This window comes from Meles meles, chromosome 4 (assembly GCF_922984935.1).
Source record: "Meles meles chromosome 4, mMelMel3.1 paternal haplotype, whole genome shotgun sequence".
Taxonomy (NCBI): domain Eukaryota; kingdom Metazoa; phylum Chordata; class Mammalia; order Carnivora; family Mustelidae; genus Meles; species Meles meles.
This window is the reverse complement of record NC_060069.1, coordinates 33,203,042-33,229,969: the sequence shown is the minus strand read 5'-3', so window position 1 is coordinate 33,229,969 and position 26,928 is coordinate 33,203,042. Positions and strand designations below refer to the sequence as shown.

The following is a 26,928-nucleotide window of genomic DNA, read 5'->3' as shown; positions in this document are numbered from 1 at the left end:
TTTTGAATTATATCCAGATACAAATACAGTGCCATTCCAGTCTGTTTAACACTTGTGTCCTGAGCTCCCACTGTTAATAGTAATACTTCCACCTTAGTTTTGGTTTTGTTTTTGTTTTAGATTTTCCTTTATCTACTTTCGATTTTAAACATTTTTGATCATTTGTCTAAGTGCTGCTTGCAAATAAACATAATTGGATTTTAGATTTCTTTTTTCCCCAACCTGAAGTTGTATTCTTAAATAACAGAGATTTATGGATTCACATTAATTGTTATGAGTGAAATACTTGCCTTTCCATCTTAAAGGAAGGAAACTAGAAACTGTGCCTATGTAGTTTCTATTTTGTGTTTTCTGCTTCCTTCCAGTTCATGTGTGTGTCTATGTGTCTCCTTGTGTGAGTGTTAGTCATGTGTGGATTGTGTGTTTCTTCTTTGTATGACCTCCTGTGTTTTTTGGAACATGTTTAATACACTCCTCCTTCTGATTACCTTTGAGTAAACACTCTTTATTCTACATTTCTCAAGTTATTAAAAAGTAAAAATAAATCTTGTATAGATTTCTCTATTATTCCAGATAATTTACCAAACTTTTTTTAAAGATTTATTTATTTATTTTAGTGAGAGAGAGAGCATGAGGGGAAAGAGCAGAGGGAGAGGGAGAGAGAAACCCAAGAAGATTCCATGCTGAGCATGGAGCCCAATGTGGGGCTTGATTTCACAACCCCAAGATCACGACCTGAACTGAAAGCAAGAATTGGACACCTAAGAGACTGCATCACCCAGATACCCCATAACGTTAACCTTGACCCAATATGTCACCCATGTCAATTCAGACTTTTACCATTCTTCCAATGTTTCACAAGTCATACTTTTGAGAATAAATACTAAGATAGATAAGCATTTTATAAGATTTATACATCTACTTAGACATTTCTAGTTCTGATTTCTGTATTTACCACTTGTTCAATTGTTGCATAACATCTCCATTCTTCAACTCTTGTTTTTGTTTTGTTTCTTAGTTGTTTGGTGTATATTTTTGGCACCAAAGGCATATCAGAGTGAATTTCCAGGGGCCCCACTTACTTAGCTAATGAAACTCTTGCAGACCTGGACAGATTGGTGAGCCACTGAGGGCTTCTTGCAGTTTCTATGAAATGTCCCTTAGCCATGTCCCGTAGCTCTGTCTCCCTGCCCACTCTGCTTCCTTTGAAGCTAGTGGCACACTCTCCCCTTTCCTCTTAGTCTGGAAAGTCCAAAAATCTGGGAATTGCTGCTTTATGACAGTAATTAGATCATCTGTAGGGGCACTTCTGTCCGGCACCATCTCTCCTAAGAACTTTGATGGTGAAATTTTATCTCTTGCTTCCCTATATTCCCCACACTATTCTTCTGGGGGTTTGTTTCATTATTTCATTTTATTTCTTCTCTTGACTCCTTTATCATAATATCAGGATCTCTTGTATTTTGTTGTCAACCCAAAGCAAATGCTGTCTATAATTGTCTTTTGTTTAATATAGTATAATCTTCCAAAAGATGTCTTCCCCTAAGTCATTGTGGAAAGGAGGCAGGTTATGAGACGTGGTCATGTTCATGGACAAAGGACAAGTGTGGCCGCATAACTTCCAGAGGGTGGACGCCGTGGTGCAGGTGTTCTCTGCAGTATCCTCAGCACCAAGCCTGACACCATCCTGTAGGGGTTGCTCAGTGCAAATTTATTAAACGAGTGAGTGAACAGATAAACGAGTAGTCAGCCAATCAGAAATAACGGCATCAGAATTATGGGTAAGAGGATCACTTTTGTTATACACAAAGCAAAATATTCAGAAGTACGAAGGTAGAACTACGGATAATCTCAATAACCATGTATCCATTAGACACTGAGCACGAGCTGTGTGCCAGGCCCTGAGCTGACATCTCACATCTTCATTTATTTGAGTCAGGAGTCTGGGAGGTAGCAAAGGAAAGGGATCGGCGTTATTCAGAAACTGGAGAAATTGAGAAGGAGCCCCTGCCACTTCCAGCTGAAGGTGCACTGGACCTACTTCAGTGACAGACACTAACATTCAGTGGACAGGGTGGGTTTAACAGGCCTCACGATGCTGTCAGTAGACTTCCGAGGCCCTCTCTCCCCAACCCCCTTCCAGGGGACCCAACTGGGATGCCTTGTAGCCAGGTCACTGCTGGGATAATATTTGAACTCCATTTGGGGACCAGTTTGGGGAAGTCAGGAAGCGAGAGGAACTGTCAGAGTCTGGTTTATCTAGACATGAGTATGATGTTGGTCACACTTACACAGATGTTCCTAAATATGTTTCTCATGTTGTACCCATAAGTTGGTATTAGGAAGACATGGACACTGCCTCCCTCTTCTATCCCATCCTTAAATACCTCACAACTAGGAAGTATAAGAAAGGGACCAAGTGGTGAAGGAATAATCTTTCTATGCATAAAGGTCTCCAGAAAATAAAAATTTCTCAAGTGCCAGACACTGCCACTCTTTAATCAGTGTTACAGAGAAAATGTGAGATGTTATTCCTGAGAACTGTTTACCTTACTAGTAATGGACCAAAGTCTTACGTGTTACAATTTGGGAGAAAAGTCAGCCAAAGGACAGAGACTGTCCCTCTTAAATTATAGATCATGATGTCTGAAAATACTTTGGTGATTTCTTTTTTTTTAAGATTTTATTTATTTATTTGACAGAGAGAGATCACAAGTAGACAGAGAGGCAGGCAGAGAGAGAGGAGGAAACAGACTCCCCGCTGAGCAGAGGGCCCGATGTGGGGCTTGATCCCAGGATCCTGGGATCATGACCTGAGCCGAAGGCAGAGGCTTTAACCCACTGAGCCACCCAGGCACCCCACTTTGGTGATTTCTTGAATCATGGCATAGCAATGATCTCCTAGAAGAATAATGTTTTTTGTGCCCCAAAGAAGAGATTTGTATTTTAAGAATCTTTTAAGATCATATCTTAGCAGAAAGAAAGGGCAACACAGGACAGTATTTTCCCTGCATAGATGACCCACCAGAGAAGGGAGAGTGATCATTTTAGGTGGTCTTTTGTTCAATTTATAGTCCTTCCTACGGATCACCAGCTAGGTGTAGTAATATAGCAATATTCTGAATATGGGTGTTTCCATGTTCCCCCAAGACCCACTGTGCTTCACATTTTTTTCTCCTTGACCCATCCACCAAGAAATAAAAAAAGGTGCCCAGGGCAAAAGGAAAGGAGGAGGAATCACCCAAGGCAGAGTTTGAGCAGTCAGAAAGTGGGAGCTGCTGTGAATCCTGGCTATGCTCAGAGAGTTTTCTAGACCTGAAGCTGCAAAACCTTTTCCTGACTGATGCTGCTGATTTGTGCCTTCCTACTTGAGGTGCGGACCAAGTCCTGACAGACACAAGTAGAGGTCACCTGCCTTTGGACCCATTATTACTTCTGTGTTTGGAGGCTGGGAAACCACAGGAATAAGCCATCTCCAGTTGTAAACCTGGGAGATACAGACCTGTTGGAAAGTGTGTAGCCCGCACTTCTATTCAGCTGCCTTATTGGAGAATGTTCCACTGACCTACTTTAGAATGGTCCCCGTTGGTTCTCCACTGTGGATACTGCATCATAAAGTAACAGAATGAGGCTGGTAAAATATAGGGCAGGTCCTTGTATGTGTCTGGGGCTCAAAGCATCCAGCAGCACGCGCGCGCGCGCGTGTGTGTGTGTGTGTGTGTGTGTGTGTGTGTGTGACACCTGTGCATTGTAACCCAGCTATTCAAGACTGCGGTTTGGGGGGTGGTGGACAAGGTGGTGGGCAGGGGGGGGGGACATTCATTGCCAAATGCTACTAAAGCATTTACTTTGTAGCTTATCAAACACTGCCTGGTTGTTGAAGGAGATAAAAGAAAGCAGACTGTTCTGTCACAGGCTACACTTACCTGGAAAGAAAATCCAAAAGCAGATTGTGACCCTTTCCTCCACACCCCAACAACCTAACAACAAACAAATGAAATGTGGGTGTGCACACATGTACACACCACGCACGCACTCACTTTCCATCAGGGGAAAGCATCTGCCGTTGCCACAGCAAGAACATTGTCTAAAACCCCGTCGCTTCAGCCTGTCCACGATATCCAAGCACCACCTCTATCCTGTTCCAAGGCCGTAAAGAGAAGCAGCCAGAATGACTTACTGAAACTGAAGAAGGAGACTGAACCAGCCTGAGTCTGTTTGATCCGGAAGGCCTCTATCGCTTTGCCTGAGATCAGCCTGCTTTCCCGGTTTGAAAAGGACATTTCAAGAAACATTTTCTGGGCATCCATTTTCTTATTTTAAAAATAGAAATAAAAAATGCCGATCTGGCGGGTTTGGTTTAACGTTTAAGTGAGACAATGCCCAAAAGCAGTAGTGTCCACTTCTAGTAACTTTCCTTGTTTCTCCCTGTTTCCGGTCTTACCACCCCAGGGAGCAGGAGCTGCCTCCTGCCTCCCTTCTCTGCCCAGGCCCAGTCTCTCACTTCGACAGCCAGAACTTGGCTTCCCAGATGCCTTGGCAAAGCTGACAGGCTTCAGTATGTCCACAGTGGCGCAGAGCCGCTCCTTTCCTTATAAAACCTGTCACATCCCTGAGGACCTCTCCTGCTGGGGCAAGTGGTCTGACCATCTTTGACCCCTTCGTCCAGAAACCCCATCCGTGCATGCACTCTGATTTCTCTGTGCTCAGGTCAGGCTCCTCCTCTCCCCCTCACCCGCCCTGCTGCTCCCACCCCAGCCCAGGCTTCATCCAGCCCATCTCACATGAACTATTTCAAGAACTACCCCCGTCATGTTCTTTCTCTCCATCTCTACCTCCTCGTCTACTTTACTTACTGCTGCCAAACCTTGTCTGAAAACAAACGGACATCGAATTACTGATGTTCTCAGGAATGGCTCTCTATCTCCTTGCCTAAAGAATTACAATCAAGCTTCCCTGACTTGACTCTTTTTCTGAAACCTCCAGGAGTCAATAAAAGCAGAGAAGCAATGGGGCTTGTCCCATCAGATCTCCAGAAAGTGAAACTTTGTTTGCTACCCCTGACAGTCCTCATCAGTGGCACGAGCAAACATCTGTAAGTGGGTCATTTGCAAACAAGCTCAAAATGCAGGCCTGCGCGAGAGAGCGGGAGAGAGGCCAAATGGTGCAGAGGAGTCTGGGTGGGTATGCATTCTGGCTCTGCACTTAGCAGATCAAGTGACCTCGGACAGCTGATAGACCTTCCCTCAATCCCAGTGTCTTTCAAACAGGATTGAAAATTACAATACCTACCTATTTCTTGGAATTTACTGAAAACTACATAGAGTGACACATGGGAATATTCGCTGTGGACTATGAAACATATCTTTAGGTACAGAAGATTCATATTAACAGTATGCCAAATTCCTAGGCAAGCACTTGGGGGATGGAGAGAAGGCGTAGAACCTACACTGGCCAATCCATTCTGGAGAGACCTGAGAAGAAGTACAAATTCCCAAGACTTAAGCTAGAACAGTTATGAAGAAAGCAAGGGGATTTCTTCAAGGGACTGTAAAAACCCCACACCTAAGGCAAGGGAGAAGACAGAGCAGCAGTGATTATCAATATCAGGGTCATGGGTGTCAAGTTCAGATAGTTGCCAGATGGTCATGGGAAAGTAGTCATTCAGGAGGATGTCTTCACTCAACATTTGAAGCCAAACACATGTAATAGAGGGAAAGCTTGGCGGCCACGTATTCCAGTGTGAACCAGTGACCCAGAGGGCAGAGGCTGTGGTCTCCAAACACAAAGCCCTGAGCCAACCCAACTCCCGTTGCTATTTTTAAAACTCAGTGCGGGTGAGGGGAGGGGTAAGTAGGGAGAGTTTTTCCACTAGCAGTCAGGAACCGAAATAGGAAAGATCAACAGAAGCATTTATAAACAATGAATGCCATTAATTTTTTTTAAGCTAAGAGGGGGTTGGAGAGATGTAGAGAAGCAAGGAGTGGGGACTAGAGGCAAGGAAAGATGGCCCAGGGGTCTTCCCATTTTTTAGTGGTCCTTTCTGCTTGCTTAATGGCATTTCAGGCCATTGGTGAATTACTGTATTAGCGAGTTTCCCGGAAAACTGGGAAACCACCTTGTTCAAGTGAAGTAGGGGAGAGATAGGAAAGGTTATTTTTAATCAGGGTCCCATGACTAGAGTTCAGCTGTGATGGAAAATATGTTCCCTTTTTTCCCCTTTAGCAGAAAACTTTCTAAGTATTAAGTGTTAATCTAAAGTTTGGGAGCAGTTTAAGCTGTCTTGTTCTAGGTCCAAAAGTCAAGCTAGCTCTTTCTGGTACACCACATTGTGAGGACAGTGACAGGTAACCTAGGGCTCTTTTGTGGATGGTGAGAAAGAACTGTAAGTCTTGGACTGAGCTATGTCTGCCTCACTTCCCACTGTGGTGCGACAAGAGCATTAGAACAGGGGGCTGGACCCGACTCATTCAATACAGCTCTGCTGTGAAGGAAGAGTGTATATGTCAGATCACATTGCTTCTCTAAGCCTGTTTCTTTATCTGTAAAACGAGAGAGTTGGCTAGGTCAGCCGCGGTGGGGGGGAGGTGCACATTGATTTCCATACTAATGGATTGGCAGTGATTGCCGAGAGAAGCTTCTAACCCTTCTCGATGAGAAAATTAGTATGATTGATGAGTGGTGTCTGCCGTGTATACAAAATGAAGTGCTTCTTCAGTACACGTACTATGTATTTGCCGTCTTCAGGCTACGGATCTCAAAGGCAGGACTTTGCAGAAATTGAATATGTGTGCCCATCACCTGGAAGTCTTGGTGAAAGGCATTTCCTGATTTAGTGGGTCTGCATTCTGCATTCCTCCCAGGGTCTTAGGAAATGTCAGTCATGCTGATCTGTGGGCCACACTTTAAGTTACAAGCCACTGAGGATCTTTATGACTAAATTTTGTGACACTCCTGGGGCGCCTGGGTGGCTCAGTCAGTTAAGCGTCTGCCTTCGGCTCAGGTTGTGACCCTGAGTCCTGAGATCGAGCCCGGCATTGGGATCCCTGCTCCCCAGGGAGTCTGCCCCACCCTGCTCCTTCTTTCTCTCTCTCTATCTTGTGTGCATAATTAATTAATTTTAATTTAATTTAATTCTCAAATAAATAAAATATTTAAAAAATTAAAAAATTTTAAAAAGAAATACTCCCAACAAAAGTCACCTAAAAGAGAAAAACGAAAATTAGATAATTAATTCTGTAACACTAACTCAGCAAGTCACAAAGATTTCTGTGGGAGGCCTTGCCATACCTACCTGGGAAAGAGAAGTGAGGTACATAAAAGAAGAAAAGAGCTCATTTTAAATTTTCATGAGATTTCTGACTTTGTCTCTTGCATAAATATTCATCTTTCTTTCCATAGATAATAAATACGGAAAACTTAATAAGTAATTGTTGATACACCTACACATGAAAAAACATGCACCAATGCATATAAAAAGTGCCAGGAAAACCCAACTGAGAGAACAGTAGTTCTACCTGAGAAGAAAGAGGTCAATGAAAGTTCCATAGAGAATGTGACCTTTCAGGTGGGCATTGAAGGATGAGTAGGAGTTTACCACTTCATACCAAACTTAAAATATTATAAGTCTTAGACCTCCCCATTGAGTATGTACAAAGAGCCAAAGTATGCCATATTTTCTTTTTAAAAAAATGTTAACTGAGAATCAACACTTAATTTCTCAAAAACTGATGATAAAGCCTATGGATGTATTCGGGTTAACCACAGCCTCTCTGTTCTTTTGGTAGACTTCTCTCATGGGAGGCACCATACCAAAAAGCAAACTAGCAGTTTCACTACTTGGTTTTTGTCTGAAATAGTATTTGAAAAGAGTTCTGATAGGCACTTGGATGGCTCAGTCGGTTAAGCGTCTATCTTTGTCTCAGGTCATGGTCCCAGGGTCCTGGGATCAAGCCCCACATAGGGCTTTCTGCTCAGCAGGGAGTCTGCTTCTGCCTCTCCCCTCTGCTCGTGCACTCTCTCTCACGTGCCCGCTCGTGCATGCATGCGCGCTCTCTCTCTCAAAATAAACAAATAAAATAATTTATAAAATGAAAAGAAAAGATTTCTGAACCAGTTCATCCTTTTATCCCTGATTTTCAAATGCAACAGATCAGATCTGATACCATGATGCACCCAGAATATACAGCTAAAAGATTTCAATCAGACCTAGTTGATTGAGGGGAAGAAATAAATAAGCAAAGGACACCAGCCAGAGGTACGATGTTGAGTATGGACTAAGTCAGACCTGCTTTACGATTGCCACCTTACTACTTACCAGCTAAATAGACTTGGGTCAATTGCTTAAGCTCTGATCCTTAATTTTCCATCTATTAAGTGTGGAATAATAATAACTAAGTTCAAGGGGTTATTGTATGACAGAGAACAACATATGGCAAGAACCTAATTCTTGGTGATCCTGGGCACCGGCTAGGTATTCAGGGGCCCTGATCCCTGTGGTATCCCAGTTTTCAGTTTCCCAGGAGAAAAGACAAGCAGCTCTGTGTGCAGGAAGGAAGAGGGAATTTGTAATCACAAAACTGGGTTCACATCTCCTCTCCACCCTTGTCTCCATAAGGACTTTAACCTTAAAGCAAGGACTTCCATCCCCAAAAGCTTCATTTTCCTCTGCTATAAAAGAGGGCTGAAAATAATTGATGCCTTTCAACTGTGGTTCTCAACCAGGGGGCAATTTTTGCCTCGCAGGTAGGGATTCAAGATTCAGCAGGTAAAAACACAAGACACTACGTTAAATCTGAATTTCAGAAAAACAACGAATAATTTTTTAGTGTAAGTGTGTTACAGGCAATATTTGGGACACGGTTATCCCTTGCAATATTTGAAATGTTCATATATTTTAAAATAATTTGTTATCTTAAATTAAAATTTAACTGGACTTTCTGTGTTTTATCTATCAGCCTTATCTCCAGGGACATTTGACAATGCCTGGTATTGCTTTTGATTGTCATAATTCTGGACAAAGCATGCTAACCGGCCTCAGGCAAATAGAGGGTTCTGATGCTGTTAACCATGCTTCAGGGCATGGGAAAGCCCATCACATACACGTGCAGTGAAGAATTATCAGGCTGCAAAGGTCAGTAGGGTAGAGACTGAGAAACTCTGCTCAGAAAACTTGGATTTGAAAAAAAAAGACTTTGAAGGGCTCCTGGGTGGCTCAGTTGGTTAAGCGTCTGCCTCTTGATTTCAACTCAGGTCATGATCTCAGGGTCCTGAGATCAAACCCAGACTGGGACTCAGCACTCAGCAGAAAGTTTGCTTAAGATTCTGTCTCCCTGTGCCTCTGCTCATCCCCCACTCATGCCTGTGCGTGCGCACACTCTGTGTCCCTTAGGGGGAAAAAAAAAAGACTTTGGAATCTAGAAGGCAATGAAATCTATCCACTAAATTTTAGGGGTGGGGAACAGAGGGGTTGGGGGTCGGGGAGGTTGATGGTCACGTTTCCCTTGCAAACTAGAGATAATTGAGATGGAAGAGTCTATGAAGTCCGCAGCAGAATGTGCTCTGGGGAACCCAGAGGAAGGCCCCACCTCGAAGGACGTTGTTCCAGGAAAGGAAAACAAAGCCCGCTGTGCAAGTTAGCATGCCCCGGCAAGCAGCACGGGAACGAGTGGGCAGCCAGGGCCTGGCAGGACCAGCAGGACTTGGTATCCAGGACAACACTCTCCATTCTACCGAGTCCAAGGTCGCGGTGAGTGCAGATGGGGGAGAATTGCTGTCACCTTATTTTCCCAACCTGTCCACATCCTGACCCCAACCACAAATTCCCCACAGTGGGAACTCCCAAAACCACACCATCAGGGTGATCCCTCTCATCTCAACGTGACCTTATTTTTATAATTCTTCAAAAATAATTGCACTTCCTTTCAACAATAGGTAGCATCTTATTTCTCATTACAAAAGGGAAATGTACTCTGTAGAGAAAATGAGAAAATACAGATTAAACAAAAACAAGAACTAAAAAGCATTTGTAATTCCACCATCCAGATAGAAATACTGTTAATGTCTTGGGTATGGCCTGCCGGACTTTTTGACATCTATGTGATGTTAATTTTAAGTGAGGGTTTTTCTAAACATTGTGGTGTATCACCCATGTTTTGACACTTTAACATTATACTGTGAGCATCATGTCAATCATTATTAAATAAAAAATTGCCTCAGTAGCCAAAAGGTATTTTGGTTATGGGTTTTCAAGCTTTTATTAACTAATACCTTATTCTGTGATATTTTAGTTATTTCCTGTTTTGTAATATTCACAAAGCAATGGCAAACATCTTTGTAGACATATTTAGGTATTTTTTAAGATCAATTCTGAAATTTAAATTGCTGTAGCAAAGAATTATGCATCTCTTTAAAGTTTTTGGTACATATTCCCAAATTAACTGTTGCATGTTCTCAAATTAACAAATTAAGCCCCCAAATTAAGGGCTACCATTTACCCTCCTAGCAGTAGTGTGTGGGAGTGCCAATCATCCCACATTCAAACACTGATGGTTTTCTTTTCCATTTTTTTAATCTTTGCACATTTGATAGAGGAAAAATGGATATCTTGCTACTTTGATTTCCAGTTCTTTGATTACTAAGTCTGCCACTTAATAAATGTTTAACTTTTAATTCTGTTTCTTGTATAAGCTGTAAGGTTATGTCCTTGTACAATGCACCTTTTACTTTATTTATCTCTCCCTTTTAATTGGTAAGAAATGTTCATCAACCCCATATAATACAGTGTAACATCCTAAATTTTATAAGGCACATATTTTCCCCAATTTATCTGCCCTTTTTTTTATTAGTGACTATATTTTAATGTAATCAAATTTATAAATCTTTTGTATATTTTCTCTCATAAAGTCATACTTAGAACGATCTTCTCTATTCAAGAATAAATAAGCTAATGTTTATATTTTCTTCAATTAATTTAATAATTTCAACTTTTTAAGGTTTTATTGATTGATTGATTGATTGATTTTAGAGAGCAAGAGTAAGAACAGGGGGAGGGGCAAAAGGCCTGGGAGAGAGGGGATCTGAAGCAGACTCCCCACCGAGCATGGAGCCCAATAGAGTTGGCTCAATCTCAAGACCCTGAGACCATGACTTGAGCCAAAAATTAAGAGTTGAGGGGTGCCTGGGTGGCTCAGTCGTTAAGTGTCTGCCTTCAGCTCAGGTCATGATCCCAGGGTGCTGGGATCGAGCCCCACACCGGGCTCCCTGCTTGGCGGGAAGCCTGCTTCTCCCTTTCCCACTCCCCCTGCTTGTGTTCCCTCTCTTACTGTGTCTCTCTCTGTCAAATAAATAAATAAAATCTTTTTTAAAAAAAATGAAGAGCTGGATGCCTAACTGACTGAGCCACCTAGGCACCCCTAATGGTTTCAACTTCTTGGTAAATTTCTTAACCCATCCAGACTTTTTTCAGAATTTGTTATGAATTAAATGTCTGGTCTTTTCTCCAAATAATTTACCAGATTACTCACCAAAATTTGTTGAATAATCCTTCTTTTCACTGCTGATTCAAAAGTCACTTTTATCAACCATTAAATTTTTAAAGATATCTAAGTATATTTCTTGGTTTTCAGTTCTTTTTATTGGTTATTTTGTTTGTTTGTTTTTTCAGCACCAATATGTCTCTGGCTTAATTATTATTGTGGGTTATCACAGATTCTTTTTCAAAAATGTTTTGCTATTCTCAAGCATTTATTCTTCAAGATTAATTTTAGAATCACTTTAGGAAATCCCCCACCTAAATCCCAGTGAGACCTCAGCTGGGATTCTGGTGAGTATGCAAAACTATTTGGAGAAATTTGGCATCCCTTCATCACAAATTTTTTTCTTTTCTTATTTAATATGCTGAGTATTCATAACCACAGGCATCTTTGTCTTCTTTCAAACTTAAAAGGAATTCATTCAACAAATATTTGTGGCGTATCTCCTCTCTTCCAGGTTTTATTTTAAGCACTTGGGATGTAACAATGAATAAACCTGGAAAAGATCCTGGCCCTTGTAAAGTTGGCATATTCGTCATGGAGACGGATGGATGGATGGATGGATGGATGGGTGAATGGATGGATGCGGGTGGATGGATGGATGGGTGGGTGGATGGATGAATGCATGAGTTTTCTAATGTTCTAAGTTCTGTGGAAGAAAGAACAATGTAAAGCAAGGTGAGGAGGATTGGGAGTTCAGAGGCAAGGGATGGTTACAGGATCACAGGAAGTGGTCAGTGTACGCTTGTTGGGATAAGACCTGGGCAAGACTTGTGAAAGGTGGGAGAACTCTAGGGAAAGGGCATTTCAAGTGAAAGGAACAACTAGAGCTAAAGCCTAAGGCAGGAGTATGCCTGGTATGCTCAGTAACAGCCCAGTAGCCAGTGTGCAGTAGAGCAGAGTGAATGATGGGCAGAAGAAAGGAGGGCAAATCTCTTGTGTAACTCTGTAGACCATTGTGAGGACTTCGGCTTTTACCCTGTAAAGTAATTATAGGACTTCAATGGTATTTGCAAAAGGTGGTTTTAGCTTCTGTGTGAAGAATAGCAAGACTTTGGAGGAATGGGACAGGGATTGAAGCAGAAAGGACGGTCAGGAGGCTGTCATAGCAGCCCAGGTCAGAGGTCAGGGAACAGTGGGAAGAACTGAGAAGGGTCCGGACTCTTGATATATTTTGAAATGCCCAGCAGGATTTTCAGCTTGTGAGCTGCATGAGGAAATTAGCATACAGGGATTTTTCCAACAAGGTTTCTGGCCCGAGTAACTGGAGAAATGGAGTTGCCATCGAGCGAAATGGGAAAACTGCAGGTCGAATAGGTTCTGGGGTAGGTGCTGAAGGGGAAAGATCACGAGATCAGTTCGAGACATGTTGAAGTTTGAAATGTTTATCTGGCAGCCAAGTAGAAAAATACCAAGAAGTCAGGTGTGTACGTAGATTTGGAATTTGAGGGCCTTTTCTAGGTAGAAGATTAAAAATACTGGAGTCGTCGGGGCGCCTGGGTGGCTCAGTGGGTTAAAGCCTCTGCCTTCGGCTCAGGTCATGATCTCAGGGTCCTGGGATCGAGCCCCACATCGGGCTCTCTGCTCAGCGGGGAGCCTGCTTCCTCTCTCTCTCTGCCTACTTGCGATCTCTCTCTCTGTCAAAAAGATAAATAAAATCTTAAAAAAAAAAAAAACTGGAGTCGTAAGCATGTAAATAGTATTTGAAGGGATAGTGTGGGATGATATGACCAAGGGAGTAGGTACAGACAGAAAAGAGAAGAGGACCAAGGAGTTAGCCTGGGTAAATCTTAAAATCTTAAAAAGTTGGGTAAAAGGAGAAAAACCAACAAGAGACCAGGAAAAAGTGCCTAGTGTGGTAGAGATAAGCCAAGAAGATACACCATCTTATAACCCAAGAAAGAAAATGTTAGAGAATGATCAACCTTATCAAATCCTGCTATTGGTAGATCAGTTATGGGATGAAATTCGACTACTGGATTTAGCTTGATGTTGGTGTCTGGTAACAATGAGAGCAGTTAGCTGGTAAGAGAGAGTTTCTAATGTTTCCTCATTAAGTATCAGACAGATTCATTTCAGATGTGCATCCTTTATTATATTATAGAATATCATATCGTTCTATCCCACCTTCACTAAGAGCTTAAATCAGAATGAGAAATCTATTTCTATGAGCAACTAGATTAATGGCTATTTCTAACAATAAACTAGACTGCATATAATGGAATATTCAGTCATAAAAAGGAATGAGATACTGATACGTGTGGGTAAACCTCAGAACCAAACTACGTGAAAGAACCCAGATACAAAGGTCACAGATTGATGAGCTGTTTATATGAAACAGCAAGAATAGGCAAATCCATAAAGACACAAAGCAGTTTGATGGTTTCTAGAAGCTGGGGGAGGGAGGAGTGGGACATAATTGCTTAATGGATATGGGATTTCCTTTTTGGGTGATGAAAATGTTTCAGAATTAGATAGAGGTGGCGGTCACACAATATTACAAATGTACAAAATGCCACCGAATTCTTCACTCCACGGTGGTCAATTTTATGTTACGTGAATTAAACCTAAATTTAAAAAAATACTGGGAAGAATTAAAAGCTGTGTATGGCCCACTGGCCAAATTTGGCCCACGGCCTATTTCGAGCCAGGAATAGAAATGGTTTTTATTTTTAATCGTTAAAAGAAAATCTAGAGAAGAATATTTCATAACACATGAAAATTATATGAAATTAAGTTTCAGTGTGTCTAGATAGAGTTTTATGGAGACACAGCCATGCTTATTTGATTACTTGTTATTTGTGTCTACTTCACGCTACAACAGTGGAATAGATGCAGTAGAAACTGTAAGTTTGCAAAGTCTAAAATATGTGTTACATGCAAGTAGTGAATCATGCAACACTACATCAAAAACTAATGACGTACTGTATGGTGAGTAACATAACACAATTTTTTAAAAAATGTACTCTCGGGGCGCCTGGGTGGCTCAGTGGGTTAAAGCCTCTGCCTTCCGCTCAGGTCATGATCCCAGGGTCCTGGGATCGAGCCCCGCACCGGGCTCTCTGCTTAGCGGGGAGCCTGCTTCCTCCTCTCTCTCTCTGCCTGCCTCTCTGCCTACTTGTGATCTCTGTCAAATAAAGAAATAAAATCTTTAAAAAAAAATGTACTCTCTTGCCCTTTACAGAGACACTTTTCAGGCTCCTAGTCTAATTCCTCAGGAAGAAAAAACAAACAAAACCAAAAACAAAAACAACAACAAAACTCCTTTATGACCAAGTTTTTCATGGTGGACAGGTTTTCTACCAGAGAAATGCTCCATTTTGCTACTAGAATCTCCAGATTCTTAAAATATAAAGTGTTTTTCAAAGAAGGAATTGGGAGTTATCTGCCTTCCTCCTGGTAATTACGCCTTCACTTGATTAGCTTGTAAGCTACAATTTTAAAAGACTAAACTAGATGACAGGAAAGCATTTCTAATGCTGTGGTGAATGTCGTAAGAATGTCATTGGTGGCGTGCTCAGCATGGGCGAGATTCTTAGCAGAGAGTAAGGCCAGAAGAGTAATTCTGTCCCCTCTCCATCCTGAAAGGGTAAACTCCAGAGAAGTCTAAGCAGCATGGTCCTCCGCAGCACTCAGCTGCTTTTTTCTCCCCTGCTGCCCTAAAATCAAAGTGACAGACGGAGTCAAGGGAGGACCGCGCCCATGTCAACGGAACTGACATTCTCAGTTCTGACAGCTTTTCTCCACAGTCCCTGCCAGGGCTGCCCAAATCCTAGTCAAATCTGAAATGTGAAGCTTAACATCTCGGTGGTCCATCTTTCTAGAGTGTGGATGGAAGTGTCTACCTATTCGTTTTGTCTTGCTTTGCTTGGGGGATGCTTGTTTGTTTATTGGTTTGTTTTAATATTCTCTTCTCAATCTCAAACCTCTCCCAGTGCAGCCCTTTCATACAGATCCTCCAGGATATATGTGACCCTTTAATGCAGAGATGCTCCAGATGAAGGCCCAGTTTTGCACTGCAGACCTTCTCCCAGAAAGCTGAGGGATCAATGTCATGCAACTGACAGTCCACCTGGGCTTTAACCATTAGTTCTAATTCTCTCTCGCTGGCCACGGCTGCTAAAACTTCCATCAGCCTGGTCTTCATCAGGTGTTAGAAGCCCTTAAATGGTTAGCTTATTGAGTTAATACATTTTTAAAAAATCATTATATATTATTGTATTTAAATGTTTAACTATTATTTAAATAAATCAGTAACAGTTAATAAATATGAATCTTATTTATAAAAGATCACTGGAATGAATTCTTCTATAAATAATACATTTCTTTAGTATTTGATGCCATAATCGTGTTTCAAGGGTATTTGAGGTAAACCTTTACAGAGCAAGGGTCACTTGGTTAATTTCTAAACTGAGTGTCCTCTCCTGAGGACAGGAGAATGTAGTTGGTGCTCTAGCAGAGTCATGCCTCATCAAATCCTGAGTTTGGAATATCCAGCTCAGCCTTAAGGAATCTGGAAATCATGACCTCAGGGAAAACTGTCATTTAGAGCTGCAGGTGATGCACTTTTAGCCCTGTGACCATTGACTTTTGCATGTTGAATTGTGCCTCTTAAAAAGAAGGCCCCTTGGTTTTTCCACTTGGTGCTCGCGACACCCTTTCTCGGATGGAGAGACTGAGGTCCGAGGACTGGTGCCCGTCCAAGGTCTCAGACCTAAGGACTAAGATCTAAGTTTTTTGATACCTTAAGTCCAGCTTCTTCTACCTCACCATAGTACATTTATTACGTGTGCATATATATACACACATATCCAGATCAAACATAAAAATAGAAGACAATTTATGCATGGACGTCATAATAAGTTGTAGAAGAACTGTCCTGCTTTGGTACTTTTGTCTTCTTACATTTGTATCTCTCCACCTTGCCTCCAATCCTCCTTTTAAAAAGAATCAACCAAGATGAGAACATTTATGACATCAGTGTCATTTTCGAAACAAAAAGAAGTCCCCAGATAAGTGCATAGGAAAACTAGAAACAGCAGGGTACTCTTATATTGGCTAATGCATTTGCAGCCTTGATTCCTAATGTGTATTGATCGCATGAGTCATCACCAGCTTAGTGGGTTTGGCAATGTCTGCAATGGAAAATACTCCGTATTTCCCACACGTTCCTTCTGCATGATTCAAGAGCCTGCCCTGAGCTGCAGAGTAGTGGAGCCTATAATCCCTTCTACATACCTGTTACATGGACCCGCATCTCTGCAGTGGCCAGCTCATGCAAAAAATTCCTGTTCACCTCCGTCCGCTATGAGAGCCTATCTGTTACCCATTGTAAATGTGATCGGAAGAGGATGTTGGGACAGGAACCATTGCTGACCCAGAATCTCCTCAGGGAAAACTTTGGTATCTAGAAACTCCTTGACGCTTCTCCTCCAACCTTCCAACCCTGTCTTCAATGGCTGTGGTAACATACTTGCAATTTTATTCTACGATTATCATAAACAGAGCTTGGAGGACCATGAATGCCTTTGGAATTTTTCCCTTTCAGTTTCAATAGGAAAAATGCAGACCAGGCCAGGGTAGAGATCTGCTGATGTGTGGACATCTGGCAGGAGGCAGTGGGGGCAAGGGAAGACAGCCAAGCTCCAAGTTGTATAGACCTGGACCCTCGTCCCATCTCTGTCCTCACTTGCTATGTATCCCTGAGCTTCAGTTCACTCTCTGTAACAACAAGAGAACAGAGGCGCCTGGGTGGCTCAATGGGTCAAGCCTCTGCCTTCAGCTCTGGTCATGACCCCAGCATCCTGGGATCGAGCCCCGCATCAGGCTCTCTGCTCAGCAGGGAGCCTGCATCCTCCTCTCTCTCTGCCTGCCTTTCTGCCTACTTGTGATCTCTGTCTGTCAAATAAATAAATAAAATCTTTAAAAAAAATAACAACAAGAGAACAAAAATCCCTACCTCACAGTACTGTGTGGTTAAAAACAGGGGGAAGATTACAGTATTGAGTTCAGAGCTAGTGAATCACATATTCAACCCAACTCAACTTTAGTCCATTCTTTGCCATCGAAATTATTGATTACCCCCACCTTCTTCAATTAAAATGATGCCTTGCATATAACAGGTAACAAGTATTAATAAAATGAAGAACATCCAGGAAACTGCCCAAGAGTGCACAAGAGCACGATAATTTTTAGTTCCTTCCTGTTGCCTTTCCTTCCAGAAGGATCAGGGTGAGAATTCCCTTATGACTTCTAGTACAATGTTCTTCGATCTCAAATATGTGTGTGCAAGTGTGCGTGGGTGTGCACACACAAGTGTGTGTATGCAAGTGTGTGTACGTATTGACTGCCGAACTCCTTCTGTCTTAATTATGCTGATTTTTTCCTCCATTCATTTGTTTTTCTCTCAAGTTACCTTCTGTCTATAGGAGATGAGAAAGGATCATGCCCAGTGACTCTGTTTGGCTTAGCTGGTTTCACGTGGCCTCACAGTCTTAAAGATCATCTCTTTAATACCATGATTTGACGTCAAAAAGAAGTAGCATGTGAAAGTCACAGAAACACTTCCCATGTCCTGCATGTATTACTTTTAATTCCACTATGGAGCACTGACTCTTCCAAATAATCCTATTATTATTTAGATTCTGAAGCCAGAGTTTTTAAGAATGAAGCTACCAAAGATACAAAATGTAAGCATTCCCGTACTAGAAATCAACATTCCACCTGAGGTCATTCAGGCCATCATTTACACAGGGTACCCTCAGATGTCTCTTCATTGCACCAGTACAGGGAACCATGGCTGAAGTTATGCCTATGCACTCCTATAATCAGGCAGCTTTAGGTATGGAGGGACTGGCCTTTCTGAGTTATAGGTATGAGATGAAAGCAATGATGGAAATCTGAAGCTTCTCTCTCAGGACAACAGAGCACTCACAGACACTGCCGTAGGTCACCTGAGAGGTGTCATGGGAGCTCATGCCAGAAGGAGGACTCAGAGGCCCATGTAAGCTGTTAGCTGCGAGGTGTCCACAAGGAAAATGACATAAGTCAAGGGGCATGGCTAATAGGATTCCAGTGCAGATAGTTTTCAACACCTGCAGACCAATAGCAGAGACGGACAGTGGTTCCCAGAATCAGCTTTCAGGTCACTTCCTAGGTCAGGCAGGCAGTACCTGGCCTGGATCGTATGGCCACGCAGGACCTGGGGAGTTCTGAGTCCCAGCAAAGCAGGATTAGTCACATTGGAACGTGGATGTGAAAAGTTAAACCCAGGTGGGGGCTCATACAATGCAGATCTGCAGGTAGTTTAGAACCCAGTAGTCACACAAGCCTCCAGGATTTGGGGCCACAAGGAGAAATCTGTCTCTTTGCATAGAATGAGGGGGGTGGACCCCCAGCATTGGACCCTCATTCTCCATGTTATTTTCCTGGTTAAGGGGTCTTGATTGTAAACCCCTGGTTTATCCTGTTTTATTTTTAAGAGATATAATATGAAATGTGACTAAGAGTTAAGCAATGCTTAAATGGCCAAATGTTATCAAAATGATTCTTGCCAACTCTTTTATAGATATATATATAATTAATGTTATTTAAAAAAAAAAAAGTAGCGTGTCATGCAGTGCTGTTGATTAACCATTCGCATTGAGAAAACCCTTTTTATATTTCTCCCAGTATCTATATAGGGACCCGTTTATTCACAAGAGCTTCAACACTTGGTTCCTCTAGGGACAGCTTACTTATCCATAATGGTAGACCTGACCATGCTCATAAAAGATCCCAATGCCAGGAAGTTAGTCATTGTTGTCCTGGCTTGCACTGATCCATTCCAAACTCCATCTGAGTATCATAACTAACATTCTTAACAATTTTCCACTGTAACTCATAGGACTATCTTAGTTTATCCCAGAAGTTCAAGCCCCAGGGAATAACTGATCGTTACATGATGAGCCGGCCCTCTATTTTCCCTGTATCTCCATATACCACAAACCACATCAATCCAAGGGGGGAATAGGACCCAGCTTCCAGCAGCTTCATTTTCACTTGCTTTTTGCCACAGTAGGACACGAGAGTAGTTTAAATACGGTACAGTTGGTACTGAAAATACTTCATTGGAAACGTTCTCATCCTACAACTAGGACACTTCTGAAAGGTAGCCACTTTCATCCTCTGCAATTGTTTCTTTGGCATTTATTTCAATATGTCTAAATATTGTGCTTACTCTTTGTTCATTAATGAAATATTTATTGATTTCTGGCTGCCACCCTCCAGCACCCCCTGTTTGTTCTCTGCCTCACTCTCACCTTCCCACAAGAGTTACATACAGCACAATCTTTGCTCTCCCTTTGTTCTCATCTTCCTAAGTAGTTTTGTCACAATTTTGTGTGAACTTGATAGTCCGTGTATACACTATTGTGACTATTGCTGATTCAAATATTGTATTAGGATTACATTTCTATTCTTACACAGATTTTACATTTCCTCAAGTATAAATCACCTTTTTAATTCTCTTGACTTTTTATGTATCTATAATTTTTTTCAAATGTTTCTGTCAGGTGCCATATCTATTACAGCATCCAAACGTGAAAAGCATCAATAAACTTCTAAGTTACATTTTTCCCCCGAGGATATGGCCTTACTTCATCTTGCAGCACCTGTATAGGCCTTATCATTTACCTTTCCTCTGTGTCGGTTCCTCTGTTGTGCACTGGATCCAACAATTTCCTCTTCCTTGATTTATTCCCTGATCTCTCTGAGGCACATTTTTCATTAGTGTTCTGAGAAATGGTGTATGGAAAGCAAATATTTGGAGTCCTGAATATGTGTCTGTTCTGCCTACATAATTGTTACTAATTTGCCTGGGTATAAAATTCTAGGTTGGAAAGTCTTTTCTCCCAGAATTTTGAAATTCCACAATTTTCAACAGTCCCTGATCCTCCCATTTCCAAATTGCTATAGGGAAATCAGTCTCCCCCTTTTCTGTGAAATTCCTTGCCCTTCCTCCAGTTGCTTTCTATCTTCTGAATACATGCTGAACTCTCCTCTATGCTTGCCACTCTTCCTGGTAATCTTGTTATTTGGGGCTTATGTCACTTTTTATTATTTATCTGACATTTTAGTGGGCTTTGGTATGAATAAATGGGACTCTCTTGTGGCCAGTCCACCATGTTTACTCAGAGTCTAGTGACATCTTTATGTTTGCAAGTATTTAAATCCATGCAATCCCCTTTGCACGTATTTTGACACTATTACTGTTAGCAACCCTAGGAGGACTTAGAAGCATTGCCATTTGATGAGGAGACAGCTGAGGCTCTGGGAATGTTTGTAGCTTTCATAAGTTTAAGGGGCCAGCATGAGACAGATTCCAATTTAAAACCATGTTTTTCCCACTCTTACTGAGGCATAAGGGTCACATTCAGTGATGCCTTTGTGATGGAGGTCACTAGTAATGGACCAGACCGTAGATTTCCCATATCCTGTTACAGTAAACTAACACCACAGAGTGATGTGAATTATCCCTTTGAACTATTCTCTGAACCACAGAATACAGGCTTTCCTCTTCAGTCACACTCATGCTATTCCACTGTAGAAATTGGAACACCTAAAACCAAATTATTGCTGGTGATCTGATTCATTCAAATAGTGGAGTGTATTAGAACAGACAAGGAAAACTGAAATTATGGTGTTCAGGTCTGATGGAAAATATACCTTAATACATAATAGTGCTATTTCAGAGTCCAGCACACAATGAAATAACTCTTCTTTGAAGCTTTTACTTACATTCTCTCATAGGGCACAAATAGCATTCTCTAATTTGAAAACAAAAAAATGAGTGATTGTTTTCAAAGTCCAGTGTTTAAAAGGCATTGCAATAACCACTCTCAAAAAAAGGAAAAGAGCCTTTCCAATTAGTATTTATGAACAAGCACACATACCCAGTAATTCATGGTTTGTTTATATGTCACTTTGCCTTTCTGTGGTTGTAAGAGCAGACACACTTTGTGTTCAATGATACCTTCTTGAAGGCAGTTTTCAGGTAATACCTCCTGAAGGGTTTGTGGATCTTTGTCCAGACAAGAGTTTGCCTGTGGCTTTTCCCAGCTGAATATCGATTCTTGTACTCTTCTTTTTTTTTTATTATATAATTATCCCCTTTCATATCTTCATGTACCTTACTCCCAATAAAGGGAGGAAGTTTTAGGGTCAAGCAGAGGAAAAGTGATACTAGGCAGGACCTCTTCTGACCTGGTACCTCAGGCTTCTCATCTGTGGAATAAAATCATGCCTACAGTTGATCTTCAAGTCCTCTCTCAGCTCTGGAATGCTGCTTCTACACCATTAATGAATCAACTCCACTTAATTATCTCAGTCAGTCACTCCTGTTTGAGTTCATGTGTGACTGTGAGAGAATTTGTTGGTTAATGTATTTAGCACATATTATTGGACATCATGCTTAGAGCTGGGTACACAGTGACAGATGAACAAACATAGCGCTTAGCCTCATTGGGTTCACAGTCCAGGAGGAAAGACATACAAAAACAAACTCTTGAATGAGTAATTGTGATAAATGCTGTGAAAAACAACAACAGAAAGCTGCAAGAAAGATTAATTTTAAAGAAAAAAAAGATAATTTAGACAGGAAAGGAGAAATGTGGCCAAGAAAGCTTCATGGGAGGAATGACAAGAGACCCAAAGGATGAGGACTGACCAGCCAGGTGAGGAGTGATATAGACAACATTCCAAATATTTAGGGCTACATGTTTGAAAGACCCTGCACAATTAAAGAGCTCATGCCTTCAGGGAACTCGCTAGAGCATAGCGAACAAGGGGGTTGGCCTAAGATAGGACCAAGTATGGGCTCCCACCAAATCATACAAATCCTCCCCACCATGCTGAGCATTTTGTATAATGCCAGAAAGGCAGGGAGAACCTACTGAAAGCTGTTTACACAAGAAAGGGAGGTGATTCATGTCGTGTTTAAATGATTGTTCTGGTTCCTGTGCATGCATTGGAGGAAGACAAACACAGATAAACTAGTTCAGTTAGGAATTAGTCTGGACAAGGGCCAATGGTGGTTTGGATGGCGTAGAAGAGGGTGATTTTCACATATGATCTTCATTTTGCTTCTGTTGTCAGCTGTGTTTGCAGCGGGGGCTTTCTGTATCCTCATGTCTCCAAGTATATGTATGAATTAATGCCTGTGAGATGTTGGGAGTCCCATTGCCTGTCCAGCAGTGTTCTTGGTCAGCATTCTTCATGTGGTATAGCCACAGCTGTGTGTCCGGCAGACTCCAGGTCATATAAGCCAAGCTTTTAAAATAATCTCCTTGAGGCTTCTCTAAGTAGGACTGAGTAGAGACAGTCCCATCCTTGTCGCTATGTGGGAAGAGCAGGATGAAAGGAGTAGGACCTCAGCAGTTCCACAAGGAAACCCTTTCCTGTACCCCCTTTCCTCACTTTCCCAATGTGCTTCATGTGCTTGGTCATCTAAGAGCTATAAACTCCCATTTTGGCAGCCCATGTTTGGGGGTGTGTGAGGAACCTACCAGCTCACTCCCTCTGTCTTGCACATCTTGTCTTGGGCCAAATGAAGACAAAACATCCCACCGTGACATCCTCACCTAACCTCCCTCTAACTGCTCTGCATAATGTGAATGCAAGTGGCCAGCACCCCTCACATCTTTGAGGCCGTCCGGGCCCTTCCCTTGTGTCTGCCTGCTAACACCGCTGCCTTGAGCCTCACTTCTGCAGCATGGGCTCCAAGGGGCCTCTCTCCTCTGTCTCCTTTCTTCGCACCCTGTCACAGCACCCTGTCCCGGGAGGCTGCATGACTCCCTGAAGCAGTGCTCTCATGGCCACTGACCCTGCTCCTCTTCCACCAGCCAGGAGCTGGTGTGGGACCCAGTCCTCCATCCCCACTTTAAGTACCATCAGCCTGTCTCTCACACAGACTGTGCCATTCCCCCTTTATTGGCCATTTTCCTGAGCATCTGTCCAACAGCTCAGACTCTGTGACAGAAACTTGGGTAAAAATGGGCAAAACTGCAGCACTTACCCTCCTTGGCAAGACTTACAGAAGAGCGGAAATGGGTGACCTCTGTGAGGAGCAAGAAATTGGCATTTGCTAGATTGAAGTGAGTGAACAGTGACATGGAGGAGACAGATTTTCTGGAGTAATGAAAAGGAAAGGAGTAGAAGGAAACCAGAGCTGCTACCTGAAGTGGTACCAGATGTGGGAGAAGGTCAAAGAATCTACCATAAGATCTTGTCCATTTCAAAAACATCATGCGACTTCAGTGTGTGAGAAAAGAAGAATTACCCGGGTCTGGGGATTAACCCCTCTTTCGGGGACTTCATGTTAGCCACTAGGTGAAGGCAGGCTGTCTCCTAACCAAAGCTCGCGCATGTCTGACAGGAGCAAACGCTAAGCATGGGCTGCGCTGCAAGGCCTGTAAGATGAGTCTCCACCACAAGTGCATGGATGGCCTAGCACCCCAGCGGTGCATGGGCAAGCTGGTAAGGGCCGGTGCCAGGAGTGAGCCCAGACCCCCCTGCCTATCCAAGCTCCTCCACCCTCATAGCCAGACACTAGGGAGGCAGCCCCCAAGGCCCTGGCCTACCAACCGGGCTTCCTTGTTGGCCTAATGACCAATCAGAAGAGCAGCTTTATCATCCTGAGAGACAAATGTTCCCCATGTGAAAAAGACTCTGTGTCCTTAACAGGGTGACTGACTTGTCCCGGGTTAGAACTTCTCCAGCGTTAGCACTGCAAGGCCCACATCCTGGGACTGTCCATGTTTGGAAGTTGAAAGTGAGGCATCCCTGGAACCCTCTCTGCCCAGAAGAATGAGGGTGGCTGGTCACCTCAGTGTTAAATTGGCTCAGCGGATGTCAAGAGAGGGAGAGAGATTAACCACCATCCTAAAAATGGAGCAAGTAATAAAAATCAATGTACCACTTTAAGAGATCATGGCGGCCAAACCAAGGAAGATCAGATGGCCGTGGCCCATTCTAGGCTGGTCTTAGCATCTTGGAAACATGGGCTTCAGTACTGGGGCAACATGTGGAAAAAAAGGAACCCAGAGCATTTTTTGAGGGTATTGATACTAGGATGGCCAAAGAACTGTCAAGGGGACCAAGAATGTCTAGCCTAGAGACACTTGGACTGTGACAGCTGCCTTTAAAAAAAATTTAAGACCTTTCATACAGAAGAGGAATTATCTTCTGTCCTATGGCTCCAGAGAAAAGATCTAGGATCAGTAGATACCAAGTCTTAACAAAGAGAGGAGGTCACCAAAGACCTGCCTCCTTGGTTAGTGAGAGCTCCGCCCACCCACACCTCAGAAATGTCAGTGTTCAAAAAAAAGAGGATACCACTTGCCATGAACAAGGGTGAGGATTCAGGAATTCCAGTAGGGGCTGGGCCACAAACGTCCCTTCCAGCGCTGGGATGTAGTAAGTCAGGGTTCTTAGAGAGTTCATCTCCTTACTCTGACTGACAGTGTCATCTTCTCTAAAATCCCGGCCTCACTTGTTCCCCTCCTTCTCTTCCAACGGTGACTCCCACATACCAAGGCAAAGACTAGGAATGAGAGATCAGAAAAACATGATAGAATCTAGAACACAAGACAAATGACTCTGGGGGAGCCACATATACAAGGTCCTTTGGGCCTCCCTCTGAGGTCTGCTTCCCCTGGCCCAGGTCTTTTATGATTTTAATAAACCTTAATCATGAACTGCTATGAACTAATGCATGCCAGTCCATTTGTACTGTGGGAGAAAATGGGGAGCCTAGCTGCTAAGGTCTGCCGAAGGAGGAGAGGCAGGAAAGGGAAGGGCAGGGTTGGGGCTTGCTTTCTGGGTGGAGTGTAGCTTGCTTATTGCCACCTGTACCTCCCGTTCTACCCCCCCACCAGGGATAAATTCAAGGACAAGTCAGCATCTTCAAGGGCGACAGAGGGGTGCCCCCTGGAAAAATCAGCTGGTATGATTTTCAGAGCTCTTGTGTGGTTTTCTCCATCACCTCTGTGACATTAAGCCTTTCTCTTTCTCATTCTTTCTCCAGCCAAAGGGGTTTCGGCGTTACTACAGCTCCCCCTTGCTCATTCATGAACAGTTTGGATGCATTAAAGAAGTTATGCCCATCGGTGAGTTGGGACACGATGAGTTGAGTTGGTCTGGGGCAGCAGCATCAGCCTTAATAGCTGTTACGCTCCTCTCTTGGGACTGCAGACCCAAGGGCCATGTTTGTGCATCGGTCTGGTGGCTGATTGCGTTATGACTGTTTGCTTTGCTGGAAAGGAGATTTAAGGAGGAGCAAATTCTCTCCCCGATGAAGCTTGAAAAACACTTAAGTCCCAAAGGCTGCTGATACGCTATTCCACCCATTAGCAGAATAGCAGAGTGGGAAGAACTTGGAGCCTAGCAGCCCACACACCTGGCTCGGAGCCCAGCTTCCCCGCTGACCCACTGTGTGTCTGGACAAGCTACTCAGCCTGTCAGACCCTACAAGTGAAGAACAGCAAAAGCTGCTTTTCCTAACGGTTGCAGAACAAACAAACAAACAAACAAAAAACACAGATTATAGACCCATGCTTGGAAGGAACTCTGAGTATCAGTTTTTCTTTAATGAGGACCAAAAAATGTCTTATATTTATAGATATTTCTGGCTTCAGTTTATTCTTTAACAATATCTTTCAGTTTATTTCTATTTTTTTTCCCTCTATCTGTGAGAATCTCTACATCTTTTTGCCTTTGGAGGGAGGCAAGTTTTAAACTTAGAAAGCTTTTAAACAGAAATTCACAAGGCCTGGTAATGTCAAATTCCTTCAGAAACACTTGCCTCCTACAACGAACTTTAAGCCATGCTCAAGGCTTCGAACCTTGGCGAGTAGAACCTCACACTAGGGCAAATAAAGCTGGTGTCCGGGAAGAAGCTTGCTATTGGAGTCCTGAGACTGGATAACAAAAGAGGAAAACCGATAAATCAGGAAGCGTCTGGGAGCAGAGAGTTCTGGGTGTAAGTGGTGGGTGCACCGGAAGAACCTGGTCAATGGCACATATTGTGGGGGGCCGATCTGCCCGGTGAGCTTGACCACACACAGCTCCTTTTTTCCCAGGGGTTACTAGTGAGCCTGTGGCACAGAACCTTCTTCTTAAGTGCTGTTGACCCAGAAGGTATGATAAATGCTTGGCTGCCCTCCTGATGGTGAGTGGAGGAAACCTGTCACTCAGACGACCTTTCTCTTCCCGTTGCAGCCTGTGGCAATAAGGTGGACCCTGTCTATGAGACCCTCCGCTTCGGCACCTCCCTGGCCCAGAGGACGAAGAAGGGCAGCTCCGGCAGTGGCTCTGAATCACCTCACAGAACCTCTGTAATTATCCTCTTTCTCCCTCA

The 26,928-nt window shown here is 42.9% G+C and overlaps 1 protein-coding gene across 3 annotated transcripts in view; it reads left to right on the top strand.

Moving 5' to 3' along the window:
* Nucleotides 1-26,928, top strand: part of STAC (SH3 and cysteine rich domain) — a 146,667-nt gene that overhangs the window by 69,387 nt on the left and 50,352 nt on the right. For all 3 annotated transcript variants that reach the window (XM_046001454.1, XM_046001453.1, XM_046001455.1), the window contains exons 3-5: nucleotides 23,947-24,047; nucleotides 25,597-25,678; nucleotides 26,790-26,905. In XM_046001454.1, coding sequence (XP_045857410.1) covers nucleotides 23,947-24,047; nucleotides 25,597-25,678; nucleotides 26,790-26,905 — 299 coding nt within the window. The remainder of the gene's footprint in view (nucleotides 1-23,946; nucleotides 24,048-25,596; nucleotides 25,679-26,789; nucleotides 26,906-26,928) is intronic.